Source organism: Euprymna scolopes, chromosome 24 (genome assembly GCF_053919585.1).
Source record: "Euprymna scolopes isolate OS-2025 chromosome 24, ASM5391958v1, whole genome shotgun sequence".
NCBI lineage: Eukaryota > Metazoa > Mollusca > Cephalopoda > Sepiida > Sepiolidae > Euprymna > Euprymna scolopes.
In genome coordinates, this window is record NC_136505.1 from 102,904,831 (window position 1) to 102,923,644 (window position 18,814).

The following is an 18,814-nucleotide window of genomic DNA, read 5'->3' on the forward strand; positions in this document are numbered from 1 at the left end:
GTTATGACCCTAACCCTATCCACAAATGTTATGACCCTAACCCTATCCACAAATGTTATGACCCTAACCCTAACCACAAATGTTATGACCCTAACCCTAACCACAAATGTTATGACTCTAACCCTATCCACAAATGTTATGACACTAACCCTAACCACAAATTTTATGACCCTAACCCTAACCACAAATGTTATTACCCTAACCCTAACCACAAATGTTATTACCCTAACCCTAACCACAAATGTTATGACCCTAACCCTAACCACAAATGTTATGACCCTAACCCTAACCACAAATGTTATGACCCTAACCCTAACCACAAATGTTATGACCCTAACCCTAACCACAAATGTTATGACCCTAACCCTATCCACAAATGTTATTACCCTAACCCTAACCACAAATGTTATGACCCTAACCCTATCCACAAATGTTATAACCCTAACCACAAATGTTATGACCCTAACCCTATCCACAAATGTTATGACCCTAACCCTATCCACAAATGTTATGACCCTAACCCTATCCACAAATGTTATGACCCTTACCCTAACCACAAATGTGATGACCCTAACCCTAACCACAAATGTTATGACCCTAACCCTAACAACAAATGTTATGACCCTAACCCTAACAACAAATGTTATGATCCTAATCCTAACTACAAATGTTATTACCCTAACCCTAACTACAAATGTTATGACCCTAACCCTATCCACAAATGTTATGACCCTAACCCTATGCACAAATGTTATTACCCTAACCCTATCCACAAATGTTATGACCCTAACCCTAACCACAAATGTTATTACCCTAACCCTAACCACAAATGTTATTACCCTAACCCTAACCACAAATGTTATGACCCTAACCCTATCCACAAATGTTATTACCCAAACCCTAACCACAAATGTTATGACCCTAACCCTAACCACAAATGTTATTACCCTAACCCTATTCACAAATGTTATGACCCTAACCCTAACCACAAATGTTATGACCCTAACCACAAATATTATTACCCTAACCCTAACCACAAATGTTATTACCCTAACCCTAACCACAAATGTTATGACCCTAACCCTAACCACAAATGTTATGACCCTAACCCTAACCACAAATGTTATGACCCTAACCCTAACCACAAATGTTATGACCCTAACCCTAACCACAAATGTTATGACCCTAACCCTATCCACAAATGTTATTACCCTAACCCTAACCACAAATGTTATTACCCTAACCCTATCCACAAATGTTATGACCCTTACCCTATCCACAAATGTTATTACCCTAACCCTATCCACAAATGTTATGACCCTAACCACAAATGTTATGACCCTAACCCTATCCACAAATGTTATGACCCTAACCCTATCCACAAATGTTATGACCCTAACCCTATCCACAAATGTTATGACCGTAACCCTATCCACAAATGTTATGACCCTAACCCTATCCACAAATGTTATGACCCTAACCCTATCCACAAATGTTATGACCCTAACCCTATCCACAAATGTTATGACCCTAACCCTATCCACAAATGTTATGACCCTAACCCTAACCACAAATGTTATGACTCTAACCCTATCCACAAATGTTATGACACTAACCCTAACCACAAATTTTATGACACTAACCCTAACCACAAATTTTATGACCCTAACCCTATCCACAAATGTTATGACCCTAACCCTATCCACAAATGTTATTACCCTAACCCTAACCACAAATGTTATTACCCCAACCCTATCCACAAATGTTATGACCCTAACCCTAACCACAAATGTTATGACCCTAACCCTAACCACAAATGTTATGACCCTAACCCTAACCACAAATGTTATGACCCTAACCCTATCCACAAATGTTATGACCCTAACCCTATCCACAAATGTAAAACCACGATCTGGACATCCTTTTCTAACAGCATGTTAACTATCTCTAACAACGACAATGTTTCCAAGTAAATTTATATCAGAGTTTATGTTGATAGTAACAGCCAGCCGTAGTACAAGTGTTGAAATGGGAAGAATTCTCAATGGAAGACGTAATATGACTTTTCTGAATTTTTGAGATGAGGATTGGTTATTCGTATTATTTGGATTCATCGGACTACTGTTCTCAAGATGAGAACAATTATCTCTAGAAATCTAATCACTGCACCACGGACCAGTGGTTAGAGTACTTAGAAAAATCAATTGTAAAAAGTGATATTCTCCTGAAGGTTGAAGGTTCGATCCTCAGTGTGGGCGACTGAAAAATACAATTGAAAACTACTTAGGACCTCAATCCAGTCATGGCTGATGGAACAACAGCATGCTATCCCCATGAATTAAATAAAGGGTTCCATTTGAAATTCCATCCAAATTCCTGAACTCGATAGAAACATTCTTGAGTTTGACAAAATACGCCTGAAATCTTGTGAAAATCTGAAATCTTAAAGATGAGAGCAGTAGTCCAATGAATCCAAATAATACAAATGATGTAATATTGTTGAGAAAAAGATGACTTTGTTTTAAACCAGTGCCATGGCTCCATTATAACAATTGTACTTACTTCAAGAATTTCTTTCGCAGCTTCACACGCTTCTTCAATCGATTCAGCAACAACAACACCTTTACCAGCAGCTAACCCGCTTGCCTTCACAACGAGAGCCTTGTATGGAGCACTAAAGGAAAGCAAAAACAATTTAAGCATCAACAGTAAAGGAATTTAATTGCAAATCTATTTCAGATGACAATTGTTTATATATTCCTTTGTTAAAGTTAGCAATTCTTTTCTTGGCACACATATGGAAGTGGTACCCCTCGCTGCAATTTTTTTTTTTTATTTCCGTCTTTTTTACATTTTTTTTCAGCAGATTATTATCAAATGGTCACTGATCTTGAACATAGTCAAATTTTACTCATAAGATTATTCCTTAAAAAAAAAAAAACACCAGGAATTTTTTTTCTTTTCTCAAAGAAATACATAAATTTTTAATTTATTATATTTTCATTCTTTTTTGTCGAGTGAAATTTTTTTTCTTTTTAAGTATCTAATAAAAAAAAAAAAAAAAAAAAAAATGAACGAAATAGAAAAAAATTGTTGTTATTGTCCATTACTTACTGGATAATATAAGCAGAACATAGGCTTGTGGTTAAAAAAAAAAAAAAAAAAAGGTTTTACACTTTGGACTTTACACATAAATTTCCAAAAAAACACTTCTTTTTTTTTGCTTTAATTTACAATATATTATTTATTGATCTTTTATCTTCAATTTGTGATATATAAAACTTTGGTACATTAATTAATTACTTAAATTTAAATAGATATTTCAAAATGGGGGGGGGGTAAAAAACGTTTGTCTAAAATAACATATTTAGTTTACATTGACCCTGAAAATATTGTAAAAATTGAATCAATAGAAAAATTTTGATAGATTTTTAAAGTTTAAAAAATGAAAAATATTTAACTCGTAAAATTCAATTGATTTCATTACATAAAAAAAAAAAATGGCTGCATGGAAGCGCGCCGGTACTTTGTAAACACTGTTTCTTAAAAAATAAATAATATTTCTATTATTTATTATACAACTTTAATAGTTTATTTTGGAAGTATATTCCATAAAGAAAATAAACAATCCACTATTAAAAGAGAAATTACAAGTTTTTTATATTTTATTTGCAGTTTTGTGTCAGGGGTATCAAAAATTCCCCAAAAATTCTGATACACCTAGTGCTCCATTTCTAATACATTCTAGTAAATTGATACCTCATTTTGGAAGCAGCTACTTTTTCAGCAAAATTTCACAAATTCAGAATTTTTTTTTTTTAGCCTTTTAGACGAGGCCAAACTGCTAAAAAAGGCTGAATTTGCAAAATTTGGCCAAAATAAGTTGAGGCTTCCAAAATGAGGGGATTAATTTACTACAACATTGTATTAAAAGTGGAGCACCCCTTAAAAATGTTAAATCTTTTGTATTTTTGAATAATTTGGTAGATTAGTCTCAAGGGACAAAGGATAGCCTCTGTAGAGGCAGTTGCGCATGTAATTGTGAGGCAAGAATTACAAATCCCAACACCTCTCCTGAATTTGTTTGAGTTCAGTGGTAAGGAGTCCAAGACGACTGGAAACAATGCCGAGATAAGTGGTGAGCACTTACAACACCTGAAAGTCCCATATGTTCACCCATTTAGTACTGACTAGGTTCAACGTTGCTTAACTTCGATGAGCCTGCACCCCTTAAAAATGTTAAATACTGCGGGGTTTTTTTTTGATAATCTGGTATGTTAGCGACTATTCAATAATAATCTGCTGAAAAAAAAAAAAATTAAAAGATGAAAATAAAAAAAATTACAGAGTGTGTTTCTACTTCCATATGTGCACACTTTTCTTTTTTATTAGGGACTCACTACTTACCAAGGCCCAAAGGCCATTAGAGGATAAGGGTCAATGAGTCTAAGGTGACTGGTGAGACAAATACTACAAAGGTAAAATTGATTATTTAAAATGACCGCTCGGTGCAAGTACACATAGTTAAAGAATATGAGAAATGCTGATAGCATGTGAAGACCGCATTCGAACACTGAACAGCGTCACAACCATTTCTTTTGCTATAATAGTTCCTATTTACAATGCCTCTCCACGGGGCAGACAACGGGGTCGGTTTTTTTTAATGTGGAGTTTCACGAGAAACACTCGTCTAGCTGAAAACACTATGAATAATTTCCCCCACTTTTTATCCGTGCCTAAACCTAAACGTAGATTCCATGAACAAAGCTTCTTTCTTAGAACTGCACACATGCGGAACTTTTCCATTTGTCTGCTTTCCAGCTGACTACAATATGGTTGTCTTGAAGTCCAACGTTAACGAGTTCTTGATGAGCCGTTCCCCTTAAGTAATCCAATTTACCAAATTTCCACTACTAACAATTGCTACGTCACTGTCCCATTGACCACTGTTACACCTATTAACACTTATCCTCGAGTGGCCTCTGGGCCTTGATAAGTGGTCAGAAAAAAAAATAAATAAATAAATAAAAAAAAAGAGGAACAAAAATAAAATTTGTCTCAATCGTGAAGGACTTCTCCTCCATTGAGAGAGAACAAGAAATTGAAGTGCAGCATCTGAAGAACAGATACTAGACTTTGATCTTGCCCGAAAGATTAAGTCTCGCTTATAATAGTTGGCACATGATAAAATCATTGTAAACGGGTTAGTTATTTTTTGTTTAACAAGCATCCACATGTTTTGACAGCTTCCACCTATACAGCCAATGTGACCATGCCACCACCGAGACGTGGCTTCCATTTTAGTGATCAATGCATTTCCAGCCGCAGATAATTGTTGCAGATGGCCATCGCAAATATCTCTACATCAAATCCCCAGATGTTCATTCTGGGAAAGCCGTGTCTCCATTTAATTTGCTTCTTCCAGCAGATACTATTTCCGGTACCCCATAATCGATATTTTACAAGATAACTTATTGGTTAAGCTGACATACCTATATACTATGAATATAGTTACATCTAGCACACTGGGTAATGATTCGTGGCAGTTATGGCCACAGAATCAGGACATATACTTCTGTAACATACTTTTACTAATACACCTTTTGTTACTTATACAAATGTGTTCGTTTTGATTATAACCGGCCTGTAGAGCCACAATAATACTCAAGCTGAGTTACTTAACATTTGCTTCTTTAAAACTTTTTTCTTATAAATTTTTACTGGGGAATGCCAACGAGGTTGTCTAGGCAATTTTTAAGAGGCCAAAGTTCTCCTTTTGGGACACTGGTTTGACTCTACCCTACCTTTCAATCTTGTGTCACATCTTCTTACAGTGAAAAGGAAGTGATTCATGGCAGTGATGATCCCAGAATTATGATGCACACTTCTGTAAAATACACTTTTTGTTAACTATGCCATTGTGTTTGTCTTGATTATTACTGGCCTGCAAGGCCACAACAACAGTACCCTGGGCTCAAATCCACTAGTATTGCACAATTTTTAAAATGTATTTTTATTTTATTACAAGAGCGTGTGAAGTACGTACGTGCGAATGTGTTCACAGGCTGCGTCTATATTGGTAAACGATTTGAAACGAGCGGTTGGAATTCCGTGGCGGATCATGAAATTTTTGGCAAAATCTTTGCTCGCCTCAATTTGTGCCGCTTTAGCTGACGGACCAAAACAAGGAATTCCTGAAAGAGAGAGAAAAGCAAAAACAAATAATAAATAAACAAATGGCAAGGGAAATGGTTTTATTTATTCAATATTATTATCATCCAGAATGCAATAAAGTCATTTTAGTTTTTAATTGAATATTTTTAAACTCATATAGAAAAAAAAAAGGTGAACTTAATTATAGTGTCATTGAAAAAATGCATTTCAGAGAAAAACACATTACGTACTTACATGTCATGCCAAAATTAGTATAAATTTCATAAGTTACGAAAAAGGTAAAGTCGGAAAATAATTATAAGTAAAAACAAAATTTTTCAAAGTTACAATTTCACTGTAAATCAATCTCTGAGATGCTTGAAATCAGGGGGAGATAACTGCTCTCAGGTCAGCCATCTTGCTTATTCTCAATAATACTGCACGCTTTTTTTCTGAAAATTACCTCTATCCTTCTTCCTGTGGACGATGTTTTGTAAATTTTGGAATTTATACTAATTTCAACATAACATGTAAGTACGTAATAATGTTTCGTTTTTTTTTCCCCCTGAAATGCCTTTATTCGAAAATACACAATTGGCTTGGGTGACACACTATAGTCAAGCTGCACCGAAAAGAAATAAAATTTTAGTTGTAAAATTGATAACTACTATATTATTCTTCAATATAAAATAGGAGTTATGCCTCCCTCTTCTTTTTATTAAATAAAAACAACCCTATGATCAGTATTCTCGGCTGAATTAAGCTGATTGGTCGATTGTTTACATTTTACAACACATCAGACCTTTTTTCGGTTATTTAATGCCGAATCCAGTAATTTTGGAGAAAGTTTTTATGCTTCAAGTTCTTCAAATATTTATTTATGGTGTTTGGTTGAGTTGTTTTATAGAAGAAAGTTGCTTTGGTTTCGACTTTGCAGAACATGATTGAGTCTTGCAAAGGGAAAGGAAAAACAACAAAAGACAATACCAATGTTTAGTGTATTTTTATTCAGGATTGATTGGTTGGTTGGTTTTGTTTTACATCATATCAACCCTTTTCGGGTTATTTAATGCAGAATACAAAGATTTTGAAGAAAAAATTTTTAATAGAATATATTTGTCGTTTTCAAGTCGGTTTCTATTTAACCCAAAGTTGGAACCCTAACAGGTACTACCACTCCGAGTCCGAGTGGACCTGGGAGCAATCGTAATTAAAGGGTGGCTCCACACTCCTCAAAGCTCGCAAGCTGAGGGCCTCACCACTGGATATAGTTTAAGGTCATATCCAGGACCCCCATTGAGGGACTTTTATCCTCTGCAGGAGGGCAGTCAGTGTATTCTAATGCCCCACCGACAGGGCCTTTTATTCAGGAAGCGAATGTTTTTAGTCAGCCTGATCTAGTAACACCACATGGCCTAACAAGTATTACTACTCTGGGTTAACTCCACATAGTCAACATAGCCATTAAATGGAGCCTCATTACTGAATGTCTTTTAAGGTCATACTCTGGACCATAAAATATGCCCCTTGTTGATTTTTACTTTTAGGTGATTATTTAAAAATGAGTCATCACCTGTAGAATGGACTAAAACTATGGACCACTCGGGCATCCAATATATTATATATATATATATATATATATACATACATACATACACACCATTCAAACACAGTAGTGTTTGAATATATGGTTAAGCGACAGTTTTAGTCATTTAAAACTGCTTTAAAGTTTCACCGCTCACTCATTTTTCAACCAAATTTCCAACAATTATTAGTTTATAGATCTCTTCTCAGTTATATTGTGAAAAATTTTTTCTAATTTTCGTTTAGTAAAAAGTTCTGATGAATACACTGGTGTTCAAAATCGTAAAAAACCTAAGGCGGTGAGCAACGTTTTTTTTATGACCGATTTCCATAGCAACCATGTCGCTTCAGCGACTACTGTTGCTACTAATTCACTTCTGTTGCGAAAAGAGAAGTAACAAGTGAAATAGAGAGAATGAAAGCATGAAAGGCAGATAATTGGGGGGGGATTTTATTGAAAGCAGACGAGTGCCGTACATTGTTATTACATGTGTCTATGGGGGCAAAAACATAAGACTGAAATTAAATAAAGTACAAGTGAATTTACTGGAATCCTGGAAAAATCATGGATTACAATAGAAAAATGAGAGCATGAAAAGTAATATGGTTAAGCTTAAACATGGAAAAGTAAAGGACTAGTTGTTAAAACTGGAAAAGAAAAGGACAAGATATTCTAGTAAAAAATATAATAAATTTATAACTTAAAATATTGCAGCATTAAGAATTTTTTTTTAGTTCAATTTATAACATTCTTAATTCTGCAATATTTTAAGCTATAAATTCATTATTTTTTACTAGAATATCTTTTCTTTTCTTTGTCAACCAATTTTTTTCTCACAGATTTGAAACCATGACCAAAATGTGGAGACTGACTCATAGAAATATGAAAATATCTATAGAACCAGTAACCTTTCTCCTTTCTTTTCCAAACGACCACCAACTTGCCTGAAGGACAATCCGACTGAAAAAACACTTAAGATGAGAACAATAGTCCGATTGATACATACCTTGAGTCGCTAAGTGATCCGAAATGCCATTTGCCAATGGATCCTCGGGCCCAACAACGACGAGGCTAATTTGCATTTGCTTGCACCAGCTGGATACCGCATCAAATTGTTTGAGATCAAGATCTGCAATGCAAAACGTAAAATTAATTTTCTGTACTGTTTATGACAGAAAAATCGGAATCATCTTCTAATATAAAGGGCAGCTGTCTGTATTTGTACGTTCAGCTAAAACTTTAAAAATACATAACAAACCCCCCCAAATTTTGTTTGCTTTTTTTTCTTTTTTTTTAATTAGTATGATCCTGGAAATATATTTAAAATTTACAAAAGGGAGTCAGTTTTTGGAGATAAAATAAAATAGCCATTTGTATCATTTAATGTTATCAAGAGTTAAACACAATTTTTAATGTTATCATAACACAGATGAGGAAATGAGTCAGCATTTTTTTTTTTTCAAATTGAAAGATGCTAACTCTGCATTTAATTTACAGTTTCTTAACTATTATCATTTCTGGGAGAAACATAGTTTTAATTAGTGCTCTGGAGGTATCCTTAATTTTATATGATGCTATCAGAAGCGCTTGGGAGGCCTCCTGAGTTTTTTTTAATTTTTTATTTTTTTCACTTCTCATTAAAAAAAAAAAAAAATGTTTCTTCGTGGAGGAAAAGGGAGAAAACTTCACATTACTTAACATTTTCTATTTAGTTTTTTATGCCTCAGGAAACATCAGGTATCTCTGCTGGTCTATTATAAAAACAACAGTTGTCCTTGTGAATGTTCAGCTAAAAGTAAAATAATACAAAACAAACAACCATAAATTTAGTATATTCTTGAACGGCATTGACCCAGATGAATAATACCTAAAATTAAAAATAAAAAAAATAAGAAATTTTGATTTGATTGGTAATTCATTCATTATTCAGGTTCCTATTTACAATACCTCCCCATAGGACAGAGTTAGACACCAGGGTCATTTCTTAACGTGGAGAAAAGGAACAATAAATAAAAATTGTCTAATCCGTGAAGGATTTCTCCTCCACTGACAGAACAAGAAATTGAAGTGTAGAATCTGAAAAACAGATACTACACTTTGATCTCGAAAACTGCTCTCATCTTTAGTGTTCCTATTTACTTGCCTCCTTATGAGAGCAGAGTTAGACACAAGGTTGGTTTTTAAAACCCCAAAAAAATAAAAATTGTCTCAGTCATGAAGGATTTCTCCTCCACTGACTGAGGATAGAAAAGGTGAATAGATACTACACTGTGATCTTGGCCAGAAGGCTAAGTATGGGTGTTGATTGTGCACAACATTTCGTTCAACATAACCTTTTTCAGGTGTACCTTGTTGAATTTGTGAATCTGCACAAATTTCCAACGGAACCCTTTATCTAACACACGGGAGTAGCATGTTTTTGTTCTGTCAGCAATAATCGAGTAGAATCTGTCAGCAATTTGCAATTGTATTTTTAGTGTCACTTGCACTGAGGATTAAACCTTTAATTTCCAGAAGAGTGTAACTTTAAACCGAATAACTAAGTACTTTATCCATTATGCCATCAACCGAAACATTACACAAATAACACTCAGGATCAGAGTAGTCCGATTAACCTAAATAACAAGAAAAAGAGCTTAGTTATTCTTTGGGATACAACTGGATCCGGTTTCATAACGGATGAGCCATTTTACATAATTACTTTGAAAGAAAATACCGACTCATACCTTGATAAATCTATACACAAAGCAGAGTTGTTTGTGTGTCCTCTGAAGGAAATGGGTAGAAGAAAAAAGGGGTCATGCAGAAGAAAAGAAACATCTTATTTTTAGGATCATTATTCCAATTTTGATTAAAATCTATTTTTCCAATTTTCACTAAAATCTATTATTCCAATTTTCACTAAAATCTATTATTCCAATTTTGACTAAAATCTATTATTCCAATTTTGACTAAAATCTATTATTCCAATTTTGATTAAAATCTATTATTCCAATTTTGATTAAAATCTATTATTCCAATTTTGACTAAAATCCATTATATAATTTTGATTTGAGAAAATATGAGGTGCCTCCAATAAGACTTTTTCCGTTCAGGCATTTAAATTTGTTGCAGACTCTTGAAAATTCAGTATGTTATTGCTATAGATCTTATGAGATTACTAATTTTTATGATTTCAGGTTCAAATGAACAGCTACAATAGGAATTAGTATACATCCTACTAAAGCCTAATTATCACTGCTGGTGAATTTCAAAACTGCTATCTGGACGTGAGGATACTTCAGAAGAATGACATGCAATAAAATTCTGTTTTAAACTTGAAAAATGCTACAGAAACGTATGAAATGATTCTTTTTGATAAGGACCGTCGTGTGTCTATAGAGACAGTAAGTGCACAGTTTGATGTCAGTGTGGGAACTGTACACACAATTTATGAAGAACTAAAGATGCAGAAGATTTGTGCAAAGTTTGTCCCAAAGGTGCTCAGAGAAGATCAGAAAGAAACACGTTGTCATGACAGCAGGGAGAGGTTAGGGTTAGGGTCGAACCAATCAATTCAGATCCCGCAGTTCTTGATGCTCTGGTGACCTAGGATAAAAGCTGGATCGACTGCTGAGACCAAGAGATTGAGCTTCCAGTTGAAGCATGCTGGCTCTCCCAGACCCAAGAAAGCGAGATAGATCAAATCCACCCAGAAGCTTATGATTATTCCTTTTTTTGACAGAACGCGCATGATCTACATGTAATGGGTTTCCACCAGACAGAGAGTCAACATGAAATACTATGTTGAGGTTTTAAGGGAGTTCTGGAAGAGGCCAGCACTCTTCAAATCGAGTCAGTGGCATTTCCATCAGGACAATGCACCAGATTATTTAATCAAGATGGGCATCAAAACAGTTCCTCACCCTCCCTATACATCAGATCTTGCTCCCTCTGACTTTTGGTTATTCTCTAAGCCCAAAGAAAACCTTAGAGGCTGTCGTTATGAGACAATTGAGGAGATGAAAGAGGCTGTGACAAGGGTCACTGACACGCTCACACAAGAGGACTTGCATGGGGCCTTCCAGAAGTTGTTGGAATGGTTCAAGTGCATTGCAGCCGGAGGAGATTACTTCGAAAGGGACTAGAGTTTCATGCGTGTACTATCAATAAAAATGCCCATGCGAAATATGTTTGGAAACTTATTGAAGACAACGCATTTCTAGCACGTCATCTATTGGATCGTTTTGTTGTAATTCATACTAATTATGCCATAACATCTAAGTACATATTGTTTTCCCCTGAAATGCGTTTGTTTAAATGATCACTAATGTAAACAAGCACCAAAAACTATAAGTAAACTAGCAGGGAGACCCCATGTTGCCTGAGATTGAATGATGATCAACAAACGTTTCATACTCCCATATTTTTATTGTCATCGGTATCAGTGAAATCGCCCATTTTTCAATCAAATTGATTGATTGGCTGCTCTAATTGGGGACCCTTCGCGGTGCACCTGAAGGAAGCTTCATATACCTCACCACAATGACTTATCCCATAATACATTATAGTTTACATTGCACTATAAAGAACCGACTGCGGATTTTATAAAACCCTTTTTTTTTTATATATATAACGGCTTGAATTAAAATTTTAAATGCAAAAGTCAAGTATGATGCTTCAATTATGCTCTAAACAGAAAAATTCATTTCAAATCTGTCTGTCATATCAAAGAACCTATTGTTGATTTTATTATAAGTTGAGCCTTTCAGCTTATGCGGTCATAAAACTTCTCAAATGCACTTGTGATGTTAGGCTGTATAAGGTGTTAAGTTTGGTCAAAATCGCCTGCTCCTTCTTTCATCGAATTATTTTGATTATCAGTTATTGATGCTTACCGAAGACATTTCAATACAAAACCTACCTAAGAACACTGCCAGGCATGTAAAGTACCTGCATGTGAAATTTCATAAAAATCGTCCCCTTTTCAAGTTCATAGGAAATTTCCTTTTATATAATGGTAGCAGGGCTCTACATTGCGAGTGAAACAGTCGCATTTGCGAGTGATTTTTCAAAGTGGCGACTAGAAATAATGAAACGCTTATCTTTTTGCGATTGTATTTCTTTCACGGACACTCTTGCAAAGCTCTTACTGATCTTTTCAACATTTTTTTTTTTTTTTTTTTTTAAATAAAATGAGCAAAGTCAAATTATTTAAACAATAAAAAGGTTTAACAAACCAATATACTTTTTTTAACAAACGCTGTTTAAAAAACATCTGAGGAAATTCAAATGTTTATATGTTCAAGTATCAACATAAAATTGAGTGTATATTAAGAATTACATTTATTTAAAAAAAAAAAAAAATACAAAAACATCTTTATGATGTATATACTCGTCACAGAACGAAGACGTCATATTCTAAAAATCATATGGGTTTAGCTAGTAACTTTTCTGTTTGGCTAGAAAATGAAAATATTTAGTTGTCAAAGGCCAACTAAAGATAAAGTTGTCCGTAGAAATATTCACTTACCTATCCTGACCATTTTATGGAAGTCTTCAGTGCCGGCATTCCCCGGAGCAACGTAAACTTTTTCGACCAGATCCGATTGGGAGATCTTCCAAGCAATTGCATGTTCACGGCCGCCACTACCCAAAATCAAAACTTTTTCTTGAGATTTCACTGGAAAGAAAAAAAATTCTTGATTATTGTGTATTAAATATTTTTTTAAGACAATTCTTTTATGAAATTCTTTCATTTAGATTTTGTAATCTGCTAACCAATCAAATCTTTCATTTAGATTTTGTAATCTGCTAACCAATCAAATCTTTCATTTAGATTTTGTAATCTGCTAACCAATCAAATCTTTCATTTAGATTTTGTAATCTGCTAACCAATCAAATCTTTCACATCCTCTGCTTTATTTTACGATTGGTCAGGCATTTGAAGCCTTTGTTTCACCACAAAACGATGGATTTTAAATAAAAGCTGGATCTTATATTTCTGAATTTTTTAAATGAAGACTGAGCTTTTATACTTGGATTATTTGGACTACTGTTCTCGTCTTGAATGTTATTTTTACAACAACGTTTTAGTCGATGTAATCTCCAACCTTATTTGGATGTATCTTCTTTTTTTATTTTTTACTAGCTGGAGTGCCCAGCGTTGCCCGGGTGTTTGGAGGTGTGTGTGGAAAAAAAAAAAAGTTGTAGTAGGCAGACAGGCCTGAACCCGAAGCCTTGACACGAAGGCAGAAAAGAAAGTGAAAGAAAACGTGACATTTTACCGCTCAGCCAGGAAGGGAAAGGAGTGAAAAGCGATCTAATTTAGCGATCAAAAAGCTGACATGCAAAAAGTGGAAGCGAATGAGTTAACGTAGGTGAAGAAATGAAATCACACACTTAAGTTTGGCTGTAAGCCAGTTAAGCTTTCAGCTTCCAGCCCCCACCCCAAGCTTATCCTATGTTTGAATACACTTGATGTAAAATTTCTAATGTTTAAACCAAAAATTAGCTGAGTAATTTGGTAGAGACCGCAGAGGTCAATATTTTTTTTTTTTTTTAACTTTGACCCCAATTTTGACCTTTTAACATTTATTGTTTGGGGCTCAAATCAAATTAAACCGTTTGATCCATGTCCAAGTAACCTACATCTAAAATTTCAAGTGTATATAGACCCAAAATTGCCGGAGGAGTTTGGTAGAGTTTTCAAAAGACAAATTTCTGGCCGAAAACCGATAATAAAGATTTTCCCAAATCTAAATACCCCATATGTCAAATCTCAAGTCTGTAGACTGAAAATTGACAGAGTAGTTTGGTAGGGAAATGTACACACACACAGAGATAATTTCACTTTTATAGATAACAAAATCTTAAATTAATGATTAAATTGTGTCTGAATGCAATAGCAACAAAATGCAATGCACATACAATCGTTCAAAACAAATGTTCAAACACTGTTCATGCTTTGTCCTGAGGCTTGACACCTCTTGTTGTCGACAAGTTTTATGTCAAGCTGAAATTTATATCTGCACTTCCGAGTTTTATCAGAGGCAACAAATGATGATCAGCCAATCTAATTCCCTCAAAAGTTTTGACGTTAATTATTGTAATTCCAACTCAACTTTTTTTCTCTTGTAACTCTTTGATAATAAAAATAACTTGAAAAAAGTAATTTTGTAAAAACATTTATATGCATCTACAGTGTGAAACGATAAAAGTGTCACCCTAAAGAAAACAATATTAGATTTATTTTAAAACTTTTATTGAAAAAAAAAATCAATTAAGGTAATTTGACTATGTAGTAGAGCTGACATCTTCAGCCTCAATCACGACCTTGATATGGGTCTGGAACTGGGAGCACGCCCTTTCCACAAGAGCCAGCGAGAGCTCGGCAAATACTTGGCGGATAGTGGTGATCAGGCTGGCTTTGGTGTTGTGGGAGGTCAGGTTGGTGATGTTCTCGACGTATGACTAAACGAAGTCAGAGTCAGAGGAGGAGAGGAAGGGCAGTGAGAGGAGGGTACAGTCATAGCATTCCTTCTTAAGTTAAATCTGGATCTCTTTGGACTTGTGGGCTGGCGTCAAGTCCTACTGCCACACCCAGGGTCTGCCAGCGGCCACCTTTCAACAGGGGATCACCACATTCTTCAGCACATCCAGATGAAGATGTGAGGTGGCATGATGTGGCCCTCACTTGAAACTACACCAAGGACTATAATTATGGCTGATGCGTTGAACCATCCGGATTTTCATTTTGAGTGTGCTGGCAATGATCCTGTTGTCATAACTTTTTTTTTTTTTTTTTTTTTTTTTTTTTTTTTTTTTAAATTCAATTTTCACCCCAAACAAGGCACAGTGCCACTTTGAAGCAGGGGGCTACTATTAGGAAATTAATTAGCGGGGTCATTATGAAGGGAGAAGAGTAGAAAGATGTTTGTTAACATTACACTTGAACTTCTGCATATCATTGCAGTTGGGAAAGCAGAATCCCGGAAGGGAGTTCCAAAGACCCGCAGTTCTGGGGAAGAAACTATTGGAGTAAAAGGCTTTCTTGCACCTAGGGATCTTTACTGTAAAGGGATGAGACTTAGTAGCTTGTTGGGTTTGTCGGGGGTAGTTACGTCGGGGAGGTACAAGTGTTTGCAGTTCATCAGAGCATTCACCATTAAAGTATTTGTAGAACAGGCAGAGGGATGCAACAACTCGTCGATGGGACAGAGGCTGAAGCCTAGATGACAGTTCAGGACCTATCAGGTTGGCGACTCTTTTTTGAACCCTGTCCAGGAGCGAGAGACAAGCAGCAGATGCACCAGCCCAGATGTGACAACAGTACTCCATACATGGGCGAATGGTTGCCTTATAGAGGTATAGGATACTGAATGGCGTAAGTAGTTTTCTAGCACGGTAGAGGGAGCTAACCTTCCTCGCAGCAGCCTTGGCAATGCTCTCAATGTATCTATTCCAGTTCATACTCCCTGTAAACGTTAGGCCGAGGAGTTTAAAAGAAGTACTTTCAGGCAATGTGTTCTTGGCCATTGCTATTGGTGGTAGAGAAGGTTTCTTGTAGTTATTGAAGAAAACAAGCTTAGTCTTAGCAGCATTGAATGTGACCAACCATTTTTGTCCCCATTCCACTACGGATTGGAGGTCATCCTCTAGTGTTTCTGCCATTTCCTTGGATATGTGTTCATTTGTTTTCCCCTCATATCTGTTATAGAGAGTGGTGTCATCGGCAAATATACCCATCTCCGAAACAATATTATCAGAGAGGTCGTTTATGAATATCAGGAATAATAGAGGTCCAAGGATAAACCCGAGGTACTCCCGCATTTATGTCATTGTTTGGATGTACGTCCGTAGAGGACAACTTTAATTTTTCTATTACTTAAGAAGGATTTAATTACATTATGAATTCTTCCAGTGATTCCATATGATCTAATTTTCCTTAGAAGACCATCGTGCCATACCCTGTCAAAAGCCTTAGATATATCAAGGGCCACCGCTCTACCCTCCCCTGTTTTATCCAATGAACGGTATATATGTTCAGAAACTACAGTTAAGATATCTGCTGTTGAACGGGCTTGTCTGAATCCATATTGTTTGTCAGTCAGGAGTTTAGCAGCTGTTAGGTGCTGGACTAGGGCTTGATTAACTAAGGACTCAAATATTTTGGCGAAAAGCGGGAAGCGGCTAATGGGGCGATAATTTAGTGGGTCAGTTCTTTCACCAGAATTCTTGAAGACTGGTACCACAGAGGCGGTTTTCCAGCAGTCGGGAAAACAAGATTCGTTAAAGCATTTATTGTAAAGTTTGGACAGAACTGGAGCAACCTCGGCAGAGCATTTTTTTAATAGCACAGCCGGGATGAGATCTGGTCCACATGCTTTTGAGGTGTCTAGGTTTTTTATAATAGCATGTACCTGAGAAGGGGTGATTTTCAAATCGTCAAGTGTGGCGTCTGTTCGCAGAGGAAAATCAGGGAGTGAGTGGTGTACCGAGTTCAGTGTGGAGTTTGAGGCAAACCGACTGGAGTCAGTAGAGAGCATGACTGGTAGTAAAGCGGCACATCGCCGATCTCGCTCGTTGAACATTGTGTCACTTTCAGGCATGATAGAAGACTCGTATTGCTCTAACTCAACTGGCCAATAACTGGTAGATGGTCTGCAACAAAAAAAGAAAACCTTCAGTCTCAATCACTGTCTCAATACGAGTCTGGAACTGAGAGAATGCCGTTTCCACAAGTGCCTGCAGGTGCTCTGTGAATACTCAGCCGATTGCAGTAATCAGGTTTGCTTTGGTGTTGTGGGAGGTCATGTTGGTGATGTTCTTGACGTATGACCAAACGAAGTAGTCCATCAGGTTCAGGTCAAGGGAGGAGGGTGCATCAGAGAGAGAAGGATACAAAGTCGTAGTACTTCAGAAGCCAAACCTGGTTTTTTTGGACTTGTGGGCCAGCGCCGAGTCTTGCTGCAACACCCAGAGTCTGCCAGCGACCACCTTATTGCATCAGGAGATCACCACACTCTTCAGAAGATCCAGGTACACTTTGGTGTTGACGTTCAAGCTGACTTTAAAGATGTGAGGTGGCATGATGTTGCCCTCACTTGCAACCACACCAAAGACTATATAACTGTGGCCAGAAACATTTTCTTCATCACCCTGGGAATGTCCCTGTTATTCGTGGCAACCCAGCAATGCATTTTGGGGATGCTGGCAATGATTTTGTTGACGTAACTTGGATCAGTAGAGAGCATGAGTTGTACAGAGGCGCATCTCCGATCTCGTTTGTTGAACATTGTGTCACTTTCAAACATGATAGAAGGCTCCTAGCACTCTTGGGATTTGTACTACACAATTGGCCAACCAGCAGATGGTCTGCAAAAAAAAAAAAAAAAAAAAAAGGGGGGGGGAGGTTTCATCAAACAGAAATTGTCACCTTTTCTTGGGTAACAATTTTATCATTCTAGCCTGTAGTTCATTATATCTTCAAATATTTATTTATAGTGTTTGGTTTGGTTTGGTTTGGTTGTTTTGTAGAAAAAAATTGTAGTTCTTGTTTTTGACTTTGCAGAACGTAGTTGAGTTTTGGAAAGGAAAAAACAATAACATTAATATTTGGTACATTTTATCTCCGGAAGCCAGTATCTTCAGACAGCCCGATCTGGTAGCACCAGCCTTCCTCTGAGAAGGGTTAGTTTATTGTTAATCACCTGAGGCGCTCTTACCAGGGAATGCTGCCCTAACAATTTTAGGTAGGTTAGAGTCCTCTTCCTTTAGGGCGCTCACTTCAAACACCACTTTCCCCGTTATGGGAGGCAGATAAATACCAACCATGCATTATCAATCTATAAAAAAGTAGCAATCGAGAAACAACACTGGCAGCAAATCAACAAACTTGTGTACAGGCTTTCAGACTTTGGTCACGCACCTAGCTGTTTTTTCAATATCAATAAGGCCGATAGCCACTATTCACGTGCTCTCGTGTAATGAATGAATGCATGAATGTAGGATTGGCATGAAATTCTTAAAGGTAAACTAAAATGACCGAAAAATGGGCTGAAATTACTTAAATAGATAAAAAGTGAATGACTTAGA

At 36.2% G+C, this 18,814-nt stretch overlaps 1 protein-coding gene across 2 annotated transcripts in view; it reads right to left on the reverse strand.

Moving 5' to 3' along the window:
* The window catches only part of LOC145246887 (trifunctional purine biosynthetic protein adenosine-3-like), a 132,745-nt gene that overhangs the window by 98,409 nt on the left and 15,522 nt on the right, over positions 1-18,814 (reverse strand). For both annotated transcript variants that reach the window (XM_080108759.1, XM_080108758.1), the window contains exons 2-5: positions 13,251-13,400; positions 8,745-8,867; positions 6,047-6,194; positions 2,563-2,674 (exon numbers count right to left, since the gene is read on the reverse strand). In XM_080108759.1, coding sequence (XP_079964885.1) covers positions 2,563-2,674; positions 6,047-6,194; positions 8,745-8,867; positions 13,251-13,400 — 533 coding nt within the window. The remainder of the gene's footprint in view (positions 1-2,562; positions 2,675-6,046; positions 6,195-8,744; positions 8,868-13,250; positions 13,401-18,814) is intronic.